The sequence below is a fragment of the Dipteris shenzhenensis genome, chromosome 2 (genome assembly GCF_047967505.1).
Source record: "Dipteris shenzhenensis isolate YYH24624 ecotype China chromosome 2, Dip_SZ_1.0, whole genome shotgun sequence".
In the NCBI taxonomy this organism is placed as follows: Eukaryota; Viridiplantae; Streptophyta; class Polypodiopsida; order Gleicheniales; family Dipteridaceae; genus Dipteris; species Dipteris shenzhenensis.
The window spans coordinates 62294994-62307151 of record NC_141597.1 but is presented as its reverse complement, the minus strand read 5'-3'; the positions used below and the strand labels follow the sequence as shown (position 1 = coordinate 62307151).

The 12158-nt window shown below is 42.4% G+C and overlaps 1 protein-coding gene across 1 annotated transcript; it reads left to right on the top strand.

Annotated features, from left to right (window-relative positions):
* Window positions 1-536: 536 nt before the first annotated feature.
* Window positions 537-8940, top strand: LOC147905124 (chloride channel protein CLC-c-like). Its single transcript, XM_087396860.1, has 7 exons — window positions 537-960; window positions 1057-1257; window positions 6462-6639; window positions 6741-7003; window positions 7136-7408; window positions 7526-8651; window positions 8738-8940. Exons 1-7 carry the CDS (start codon window positions 797-799, stop codon window positions 8903-8905), a joined length of 2373 nt encoding a protein of 790 aa, XP_087252986.1. The 5' UTR covers window positions 537-796; the 3' UTR covers window positions 8906-8940.
* The last annotated feature ends 3218 nt before the right edge of the window (window positions 8941-12158 follow it).

Here is a 12158-nt window from a genome sequence, read left to right as displayed (position 1 = left end):
ACCTTAAAAAATTCACTCAACGAATTTAAACACCAACGACAATATGCGGATCACTGATAGATTAAAGTTGGACAACCACGAAAAATTACGAACATTACGTCGGAACAAATTACGGACACTCGTCGGGACCATTCACTTGTCTAGACTCTATACTTTGATTCCTGAATGAAATTCTACTTGTGTGCTTTTGAGCCAAGGATGATAGTGGAAGGAAAGATGCATGCATGCGGAAAGAATGCAAACCTTTTCATTGGTTGATGACACCAGCCTTTTTTGCATGCATGGCTCGGCGTTCTTCTTCTTCTTCCACCTCCTCTCTCTTGAATGACCACTCCCCGCGCGCCGATTTATTCCTCGCTCCTATCATTCAAAGATCACTTTCTGTCGCAATTGGACAGACAGCCCCGCGACTGTCAACATGGCACAAATGAAAGTCTGTCACATCACCACCCTCAAAATTTGAATGCAAGCACCCGGTTGCTTCTGCGATTTTTCACCTCTCAACCGCTTGCTGCAAACGCGATAAAAATGCCGTTTTCTGCGCTTTTCCGCTCCCACCTTTCACGCCCGCCTGTTGTTCCCAACGAGGATGCTGCACCGTCTGCACCTTCGCTACCCAATCACACAAGATCGATGTAAAAGACGCCTTGTTGTAACTCGGAAGCTTGTAACTGGGAAGGGCGCTTTGAAGGTAATTGGAGCGAGCGCAGATCCAATCGAAGCGAGTTAAGAGTTACGAAGGATCTAGTCGGAGCAGGATATTTGATCTTGCACGACAAGCAGTCTTAAGGACTCTATGATAAACGGGGACTCCGCAACGAATGCTATGGAAAACGGCTGCATAGAGCCTTTATTGACTAGCACGGTTTTGAAGAGAAGTTGCAGTGGAGTGCCTAATGGGACATCTCAAATGGCGATCATCGGTGTGAAGCGTTCGCATATCGAAAGTCTTGACTACGAGTAAGCTTTATCGTAAAGATTTGCTGTAGCTTCCACTCCCCCCAAGTATCTCCTGGCTGAAGATTGACACTCCTCTTTGCTTCATTTGTGCGCCAGAATCGTGGAAAACGATGTCTTTAAACAAGATTGGAGATCTAGAACGCGAGTTCAAATTTTGGAATACATTATCCTCAAGTGGACGATGGCATGCTTGGTGGGCTTATGTACAGGATTGGTGGCGTTTGCAATCAATTTGGCTGTTGAAAATATAGCCGGGGCCAAGCTGTTAAGGACAGCACATTACCTGGAGCAGAACAGGTAAGCTATAACGGATGGTACAAGCTCCAAGGGCCGTTTTCCCTTTGATTCCAGTATGTTATTTGTACGTCATCTCTTGACATAGTCTTCACTGCATGGCAAATAAAATAGTTCCCGTCTTTAACTGGTTGCTCAATATGACTTTTTTTATTTTAATACTGTTTTGTTTTTATACTCCTCTCAGACACTCATGATAAAGCAGTTGACATCTGTCCACCTTGGCTTCCCTGACATTCCATAAATTCTGCGCGTATTTTTATCTCTTTTAAATGATATCATGGTGGCCTCTACCAGTGGCCGCGTGAAAACATGCACAGGGAAACAGTTTTGTGGAAATATGCACAGGAAGACAGCTGTTCTTGTGTTAGAGGTAGAAGTCAAGTTTCCACATTGGGAGACCTAGTGAAGATCCTAAACAAAGTTTGCTTTAAACTGCCAGAATTAAACTTAAAGACGGAAGTTTGGGATGGTCAGTATTTGCCAGCTCCCTATGTTTCCTGGAAACCGTTCTTTCAACATACTATGTTTCTCATACCTCCTTTCCAACTCAGGCAACCTTCTCCTGTGTTTCTTCATGTTAATTATGTGTCTTTGGGTCGGGATACGCATTGCACTAGCCGCCAAAATTATGTAGGTTGGTTTGTCCTAGTACGTTTCAAAGGTATGGGTGGGGAGAAGGGTTTTCTAGCAGCGACGCGAGATAGAGGGAGGAGAGAAGTAGGTACAAGAGAGTGGGGGCGAGAGAATCCAGAGGTAGATACTTGGAGACGAAGCATGAGAGCTGAGTGTGGATTAAGGTAGAGGAGCCATCAACGTAAGGTACAAATGAATAGGGGCTCCCCCTAACATAAAAGGTCCCAGGTTGGCTGAGATCAAGCCATTTTCAGAATAGGAATACAGCTGGCCCTTTGAGGCGAGTAGATTCCATGACCTGACCCGTCGCAAGTACCTCCCAAACTCCCACAATGCAATTTTTTAAAATTCCATAATCCTAAACTCTCTAACCAAGCTTTGCAACCCGCATAATGGTTTGAAGCTTGTGATCTCTAACATCAGATGCCAAATGCAGGTGCAACCCTTGAATGTAACGCCTCAGTCTTTTCATCAGTCTTTTCTTGTCTTTGCACGATGAGCGTTTTTCTAGACTGCTGACTGTATTCCTGGAAAATCTCAGCTTGAGCCCTTGCGTAAAACTTAGCCAAACATGACTCCAAAATAAGTGAACACAAATTGCATCCACTCGAGCAGAAAACCAAAAACAATGAAGACAAGATCTCTCTCTGCAGGGATGCATTTACAAGATTATGCCCACACTTAGTATGTCACATTAGAGATTTGCCAAAACAGTCCCTCATGTGGGGTCAATTCAAGCGCATGATGATGTCCATGGTGAGCTCATCCTTAACATCTGCAGTAGCCTCTGGTATTGGTCAATAAATCATCTAGGGACGCTGTCGCCTCTGACCTATAACCCTGATGTGGCATGGTTTCTCCCATGAGGCATCTGTTTATGCTGAGCAACCTGTCTGCTCCTCACTGACATGTGCAAACTCAATTGCTGATCTCCGCCCTTTGAACCTGAAACAATAGTATCAATATGTGGCAAGATGAGTCCTCAAATGACATGTATGGCTGCCCAACAATGGGAAAAAAGGAAATGATATCACACAAAAAGATGAATCAAATTTAAGAATCTTATTTGTATGTGCCTAGTATTCATGTGATGTTGATTCACCAAGTAGTAGGATGGGTCATATGTGAAATGTTGAGGGTAGGAATGAGTGATGTTGTGACACCTCGTGAGTAATGAACAAAAGTCTACGTGAAGAGGCTCTTCTAAAGTGGGTTCTTCCAGAATGTCAGTGGAGGATAGCAGGAGTGAAGTTGCTGCTGTAACTGCAGGAGGTAAGGTGACCAAGTGTTTTTCTTAGAGTAGGGGAGAGAGTATACAGTTGGAGAGTAGCAAGGAAGCAAGAGAGGTGATAATAGATTAGGAGTAGAGGTCACATCCATTAAGGGACAATAAATGTGAGTTGTGTTTTAGTGGAACTGAGTTTCCAGAGATTTATTTAATTAGCACTTTAAATTAAAATAGCCATAACCTGAAATAAATAACTTCCATCATCCGCACATATCTAAAACATAAAGCTAAGAGAGGTTGGAAAACAGAAACTGCGATACTGCGTGGGGTGAATCACCCTATGCTAAACCTAAGCACTTGCCAGAATACAAGAGTGTTCGCATACCAAAAGGTTGAGAAGAGGATTGACACCTCTCCCACTGCTGTGGACTGCCCTGGGAACCTAAGGTAACTCCAGGCTTGCTGGCTAGTGTGGTGGAAGGACTGACGGTGATCTTAGGAGCACTCTTTGAATGCACACCAGTGGGTCGTCGACCCAAGATAGATGGCTCTATCTGCAAAGGTGCAGAGAGCTGTAAACCATAGGACAGCCTCAAGTCTAACAAAAGGGGCAGAGAATGTGCCCTCAACGCCACGATAATCCCCATACTGGGGAGCAGGCTGCTCAAACTGAAACGAACTGAAACTTTGAAATCCTGCTGTGCGTTGAGCATCTGCCATAAAACTATTACGTGAGGCGGAGAATGCAACATGGCTATCCGACTGATCCCCATTCTGGGGTATAGACTGCTTGCCTTTGTCTAATAATGCATGTGCAGGAGTTTGGTCAAGCTGTTGGCCAATCTGTTGAGAGATCTGCTAACCACGTTTTTGATCCAACTGAAGAAATGTGCCCTGAAGCATGGATGAGAGTGCCTCATGGAACTATGCCTGCACATCCCGAGATGTAGGGGAGAGAGGGGTAGTGGGAACATCTGTACCACCAGTGGATGCACCCACTGTGGAAGGCAAATGCTCATGCTAAGCAGTCTCATCATTGTCATGTAGCGATCCCTCAACACCACGAGTCATATGCTGGGGTGCCATGGTTCAGAAAATGTCTTACAATTGGCAAACACGATTGTCCCACAAGCAAGTATGAATGCAAGGCAAAGAAGGGAAACTGACTCCGTGAAATAGCAAGAAAAGCTGTTGTAAAGAGCAATTGATAGAGGTGTTGAAACACTGTAAATGTCAATGGAGAGGTGAGAGAAGGGTCAATGAAGAGGATTTGAAATGGAGCCCGAATCCCGAACAGGGCTGTGAAAGGCCCTCAAAAGGGGCTGTGAAGAGCTGTCTTGCAGCTTGCTTGCCTCTTTTTTTTTTGGAGGGGGCGGGGTTCCTAAGTCACCTAAGATACTTAGGACTCCTAACCTAGGACATCAAAGACAGTTAGGACACCTAAGTCGCCCTTGGTTCGTTACCTCAACCCAACCTAGGACTTAGAGGAACCCTGGTTAAGTTAACCAGTTAACCTAACCCAACAAATTGAACCCAACCTAACGTAACCTAACCCTACCCTGCCTAACTAACCTAGGAATTAATTAATTGCTAATCCAAACGTTTTGCAGAGGCAAGAAATGCATGGTGACACAGATGGCAACAACAGGGGCGTGGGCACAGGCGCAGATCCATGGCGGGGAGCAATAGCAATAGTTAGGTTCATCACATCTAGTCAACAGGCTACTCACAGACGGGCTGCAGGCTGCAGGCTGCGGTTCTTCAACAGGCTGCTTCCAAATGCTAGGCAGCCCACAAACAGCTCACGAACCTCAATGCCTTGCTTCCAAACTACTCGCAAACCTTAATGGCGCATGGTGTGTTGAATCTGTGAAATCATGAGTCTAGGGCCACATCGCAATCAGGAGTATGGGCACCGAGCAACAAGCACCACATGCTTTTGCAATTGCAGATGATCATGAGGCGCCAAAGTGCAGCAGGTTGCTGCAAATGAAATTGCAATTGAAGAAGACGTAGCAGGATGCACGGCCTATAGGGGGAAAACAACGTAGCTGGCTGGTTTTGGAAGAGCAAGCTCAATCCTCACACAGAAACATTCAAGACGAACTATGAACTGTGCCATACACTGCTTAATTTCAACAACAGAAGTTGAAAAAAGCTGAGAAGCTATTAGATCTACTGAAAAACTAAAACCGGCTAACTAAAGTCAATATATGTTAATCCAAGCAAATATTCTAACCTAATGAATAGAACTAAACTAAAATAACTTAATTAAATAATATTTTACTCTTCTTTTAAAAAAATTCCTCACCCTCTACCCATGCAGTAGGCTTGCTAAGGACCATAACTCAGCTAGATTCCTCAGAATTAACCCAAACTGAAACTAATGGTTGGGGCTCATTGTTTGCTATCTAATGTGCATGTGATGGTTGGGTTATAGGTGAATTCACTCAAAGGTTGTTTTTTTCGTAGATTACTCAGTAACCTCTTAAGTTTAATCTTAAGCATTATCACCTAGCAGTCTAGGCTATTGTGCACAACATCCTAGTCTCATGAGGCATGCTGATAGGTGGAGTGTGATCCGGTGAAGTGAAATACCAAGCCCTGGGGACCTAGACAACAGTGCAGGTTTTAAAATAACTCCATATGTAATGGAGTCCACCCCTCCCAACCTGGCTGTACGGGTCAGTTGGGCTAACCTTGCAAAAGGTGCCACCACCCCACCACCATAGCAAGATGGTGTAGTCTCATGAAGATAAGCTTGAAAAGATCAATGCGTTGGACTTGATATAGAAAGGCGGCCGGAGGTGTGAAGTCCTCTACATGGAAATCATACAAATTATATACATGTGATGAGTAAACATGTGCACAAGATATATAATAAATAAATCAGCTGAGCCTAGCTGAATTTTTATCTATTATAGCTAACCTAAAATGTATGAACCTAGAATGTTTGTTCATGAGAGGGGGGCATGTTCATCGAAGCCTCACTTGATTCTGGTTGTACCAATTGATTTAACAGCAACTAAATAATTCAGTTTTGAATGTGTCTGACAACAAAGAAGCTTATCGTCTTATTATATCTGCCTTCCTCCACAGACTCTCTCTCTCTCTCTCTCTCTCTCTCACACACACACACACTCACACACACACACACACACACACACACACACACATTTTTTTAATAATGAGATGCATGTAACTTTATATTACAAAAAGACTCTCTCTCTCTCTCTCTCTCTCTCTCTCTCTCTGTGCATGGCGGGTGTGTTTCTCCCTGCTCACACCTTTGTTCCAAGTTTTCCCTTTGTAGGAACTTCCTTGAACTTGTAACTTGCTGCAGGTATATGGTTGCATTTTCGATCTACAGTGGAAGCAATATGTTGCTTGTACTATTTTCTTCTGTGCTTTGTGCGTATGTTGCTCCTGCAGCAGCAGGATCCGGGATACCAGAAGTTAAAGCTTACCTAAATGGGATTGATGCTCCTAACATTCTTGCACCAAAGACTCTATTAGTGAAGGTGATATTTGAATCCTATATGTATATTAACTTGCTAGTGAGTGAAGAAGATTCAGATTGTGTTGTATACTTCCTGAGAGGTAGCCTTTGGTGGCAGCACAGATTTTAGGGAGCATTGGTGCAGTAGCAGGTGGTCTGGATGTCGGTAAGGAAGGACCTTTGGTTCACATAGGAGCTTGTGTTGCATCACTCTTGAGCCAGGGTGGCTCTAGGCAGTATGGTCTGACCTGGAGATGGCTTCGATATTTTAAGAATGACAGAGACCGCCGAGACCTTGTCAGTTGTGGTGCTGCTGCTGGAGTTGCTGCAGCTTTTCGAGCACCTGTTGGAGGTGTCCTATTTGCATTGGAAGAAGCAACATCCTGGTAATTTAACCTATTTAGCTATGCCTGCTGTTTAGGTTGCCAAACTACATGTATGCAAGATTATGGAATGGGCACATAAGAGTGATGACGGGGGCATAGATGGAGCACTTACACTCAATTGATTTTTTGTAGGTGGCGCAGTGCCCTCTTATGGAGGGCATTTTTTACCACAGCATCTGTTGCTATCGTGCTTCGACTAGCCATCAAGTTCTGTGAGAGTGGGAAGTGTGGAATGTTTGGAACTGGTGGTTTGATCATGTTTGATATGGGGCTTGTATCAACTGAGGTGGGACTGATGGAACTGATTCCGGTAATGATATTGGGCTTGATTGGAGGCTTTTTGGGTAGCCTTTTTACTTTCCTCAATGGGAAGATTGGGATGGCGTATTCTAATTGGCATGGCAAGTAAGTCACTAGACCTGCAGTCTCTCTGAGTTCAGATTGTTGCCTTGATTTATCTAAAACAGTAACATTGTATTAACCTGGCCTTTTGGATATGCCATTACTGGTAATGTTTTGCAGGCATGGATCAATGACGAAACTCATTCAAGCCCTTGCTGTTTCGGCTGTTACTTCTCTATGCATGTTTGGACTGCCATGGCTGGCCAGGTGTACACCTTGCCCCTTTAGCCCCGCTGATGGGGGTACGTCTGGAAATTTCAAGCAGTTCACATGCCCTTCGGGCCATTACAATGATCTTGCTGGCCTGCTTCTAAATACCAATGATGATGTTATACGGAACTTGTTTAGTGTAAATACTGCAAACGAGTTTCGATATGCCTCCCTGCTGATTTTTTTGATTTCTAGCTTTCTGCTAGCTCTGGTGACTTATGGCACAGCAGTTCCATCAGGTCTTTTCATACCAGTGATCATAGTAGGTGCTGCATATGGTCGGCTCACGGGAAAGCTTATGAGGTCTTTAAATTGGTTTAAAATGCTGGATGAGGGCTTGTATGCATACCTAGGTGCAGCCTCCTTGTTAGGAGGGTCTATGAGAATGACAGTGTCCCTCTGTGTGATTCTTTTGGAGCTTACAAATAACCTTCTCATGCTACCATTGACTATGCTGGTACTTCTCATTTCAAAAACCATTGGAGACCTGTTCAATCATGGTGTGTATGATCAAATAGTTCGTATAAAGGGTCTACCTTTCCTTCAAGAGAAACCAGAACCTTACATGAAGCATTTGACTGCCCTGGATGTCTGTTCAAGTCCTCCGGTTACTCTTCCAGCAGTGGAAAGGGTGGGAAATATAATGGACGTTTTGAAAGTCACTGATCATAATGGGTTTCCTGTACTCGACAACACCTCTTCATCTAAACCTCCTGTCCTATATGGCATTATTCTGCGGTCCCACTTGTTGGTTCTTCTCAAACACAGAGAGTTTTTCTCGTCCGAGATGCCATCTTTGGGAAATTGCAACAACCTGTTTTGCTCGGTTGATTTTGCAAAGCCGGGGTCTGGAAAGGGCACAAAAATAGAGGAAATGCAGCTGACCGCTCATGAGCAGGACATGTTTCTGGATCTTCGCCCGTACACAAACACCTCACCATATACTGTAGTTGACAACATGTCACTAGCAAAGGCCTTCTCATTGTTTCGCCAGCTGGGCTTGAGGCATCTCTGTGTTGTGCCAAAAACTCCAGGGGTAAGTTCGTTGCTCAAGGGTAATCTACTGTACTGTGTACATATGCAATTTGAGAAATTCTAAAATTTTGAATCTTGTTTTTGCAGCAATCCCCAATTTTAGGGATATTGACCAGGCATGATTTCATGCCTGAGTATGTTCTTATGCTTAATCCTCATTTGAAAGCCAGCAAATGGAACAGGCTATGCTTGCAATACTCAATCATCACTAAACTAAAGGACTGGTGGTGCTATAAGACACAGGGCCAAATGTAAGGGTCAAACACAAATTTTCATTGTATATTTGTTAAAGGGCGGTTGGCATATTTCAATTGTACCATACATTTTGATCATATTTCTAGTCTAAATTCAGATACATCTATCTGTACAATCCTTCCCAAATTGTGGTTGTAGGGAGGATCACGAGAGCAGTCCTTGATCTTCTGGCACAATATTGATTGGGTACGTATACATGTGGGAGTTTAGCCATGTTCTTATGTCAAGATTGTTGATGTTTTCTCTGAAATTCGTATTTTTGTTGATGTTTGATTGGATGCAATTTTGAATTAGGGTTGCTTTCTTTACTAGCAATAGCTTATCAAGCTTGTTCTCTATGTTGAGTTCCGGGAGCTGCAAATACCCAATACCTTACTGTAATAAGAAGAGAGTCTACACAGAAATTATCTTGATCATAATATATACATACTATACTCAGCAGTTGGAGGCTGGCAGCGTGTTACTATTTGTGTAGTAAAGGCCTGCCATCATCAGGTACAATTTGAGGAGATACTTCCATATTTTGCATGGCATTGTTGTGGCAACAGTTTTTTTCATGAATTGATGATTCTACATACTACCTATTTCTGGTCAGATGATGGAAGCTCCAAGGGCCATTGCCAATGCATTTTGTGTAGAGAGTTTTGCATTTGATAAGCAAAAATGATTCTCACTTCATGATTTTGTCAAGGATCACTGTGCACAGCTCACTCAATGTCACAGCTAGCCTATCTTCAGTATGGGAAATTTCCCTTAAATGGCTTTCTCAAGCTTGATGACTTAAGAAAGCATTTTAGAGTGAAACTCAGTGTGGCTTTCTATTTTTGCAATAGAGACTAAAACTAGAACTACTGGAAACATCCACGCCTACAGACTTGAGTAGTGTTAAATGTGGACGAGTAATGAAGACCTCACCTTGCAAAAAAGAATCGTGTGCAAAAAGTTTTCCCTTGGTTGGAATAAATCTGCTACTCAAAAAACAATTGTAAGAAAACCTACTTAGATAACCACTCGAGTCCTCCCAATATAATGCAATATAATGCAATATAGTGCGAAATTCAAATTTATAACTGTTTGAATGAGATTATTTGCTTAAAGGAAAGTCATCTACTTTTGGTCAAAGGAAAGCATGTAACTGGACAGATCAAGTAAAAGCATAAAAGCAAAAGGAAAGCAAGTAATTTTATATTTTGTTCACTTATCTATCAAAAAGGCATATGTAATGAATGAAAGTTTTTCTAGAGAGTAGGGAGACCAAAATGGAACACCTCCAATGTGGGTGTGTGATTCTCATAGATTTGTTTGAGGAAAAAAAAGGAAATTTTAAATAGGGGGCCTATTTCTGGTGAACTATGTTACAAAATTTACGTGACTCTTGATTGGGTGATTCTACCTCTTCATATTGGAGGTAAAAAGAGGCTCGAAAATTTGCAATATCAAGGATTTACTTGCTTTCATTTGAGAGTTTGCATGCAAAGGAGGACAATTTGAATGCATTCACAATAATGATTGGAGATAACTAGACGATGAAGCAAGTCGTAATGATATTGAATGACCAAGGTGAAGGATGGAACAGAAAGCCAACTAAAGTGGAGCTTGAAACGAGGATATTGTAGAATGACTTCTTGAAGGGTGCTCATTTCTCTTGCAAGTGTAGGTGTGACACTAGTTTAACAAGTCAACAAAAAGGGCTGTTAGTAAAATGAGCATGGCGGCAATGACCAGGGTGAATGATGTAACATACAACCAACTAAAGTGGGTCTTCAAACAAGAATATTGTAGAATGACTCCGTGAAGGGTGCTCATTATTCTTGCAAGTTTAGGTGCAATACTAGTTTAACAAGTCAACAAAAAAGGATGTTAGCAAAGTGAGCATGGCGGCAATGGGCAACAATGTAGGATTATTGGGAAACACAAATGTGAGTAGATGAGCCCATTGGCCCTTGTGTTATGTAGTTTCACCAAAGTTACCGGTTGGTTGCTTGCAAATGGATTAGAAGCTAAGAGTTATCTTTAATTAATGGGTCATAAGTACGGTTTTGTAGTTTATTGGCTCAAGAGTGCTTGTACTCCACAAGTAATGGAAGGTGACTGAGGAAGAAACAATAAAAGAACAAGTAGATCCCCTTTTTTCCTATTATTTTTTGTGTCGTCACCCAAGCTTTTCACCTCTCTAGCCTAATGAGTGATTATATGAGCATAAGCATATGATCTAGTTTAATACAATGTAAAATGGTTTTGAAAATGATAGTATCTTTTTCTCTCTTAAGGAGAGGTTTGGGGGAGGACGATTCAAGAATTATCCATCATTAGATTAGAATAGACAATCGTGAGCCATTGGATGATGATTTTGGGAAGCGTTCCAAAATTGGTAGTTAACATGCAAATTTGGCATTTGGCATCTTGCTTCTCCTGCATTCCTTGTCGCTTCTCACATCGCCTGATTTCCATCTTGCTTCTCCTACAGTCCTTGCCGATCTTTTTACAGATTTCTACACATCTTCTTTCCTCTTACATACTGTGCTAAAGCGTTAGTTTTGATTCCATGCAAAATTGCAAAATGTTTTCTCGAAAGTGTATTATTATCTCTTACATACCCCCCGCATCGCTCTTCTTCGCAACCCTGCAAGGTCAAGAATTTGTTTATCGGTCTTAACCTTTCTTGAAAGTTTTTATCCGCCCTTCAAGAATATTTTTTGTCATTCCGCCTTGATGTGGTCCGCCTTTATGTCTGTAAAATTTGTCCTCGCTACCCACCATGATTAACCTGCATTTGAATCCTTTCTCCCTTCGCAGGTGATCTCAAATGGACAGGTGACATTTGGAGGTTCTATTTGCTTTGGACAAGGCCAAGACTCAATGGTACCATTTTATGGCGATCATCATTGCAGGGATGGTTTTCTTTATGGATGCTTGTGATCTGTTTTGCATCTCTACGATGACTAAGCTACTAGGCTGTCATTTGGCACCACTACAAAGATGACTTGAGGAATCCACGAAGAGATTGATATTCAACTTCAATTGATGATTGGATTGACTTCATAGGATGCATAGGGTCGGAACAAGGTGCTCATATTGTCAATATGAGAGAACTACTACCCAAGCAGTAGTAGGTTGTAATACAAAACGGAAATGAGCTTTGAAATCTAGAAGGTGGCTCGCAGATGTAGTTGAATATTTACATTGAATTGGATGCCGTAGCAACGCGTGGTTGATGTATTAAGGAAGTCCCTTAATTTATTTAAATAGGAAA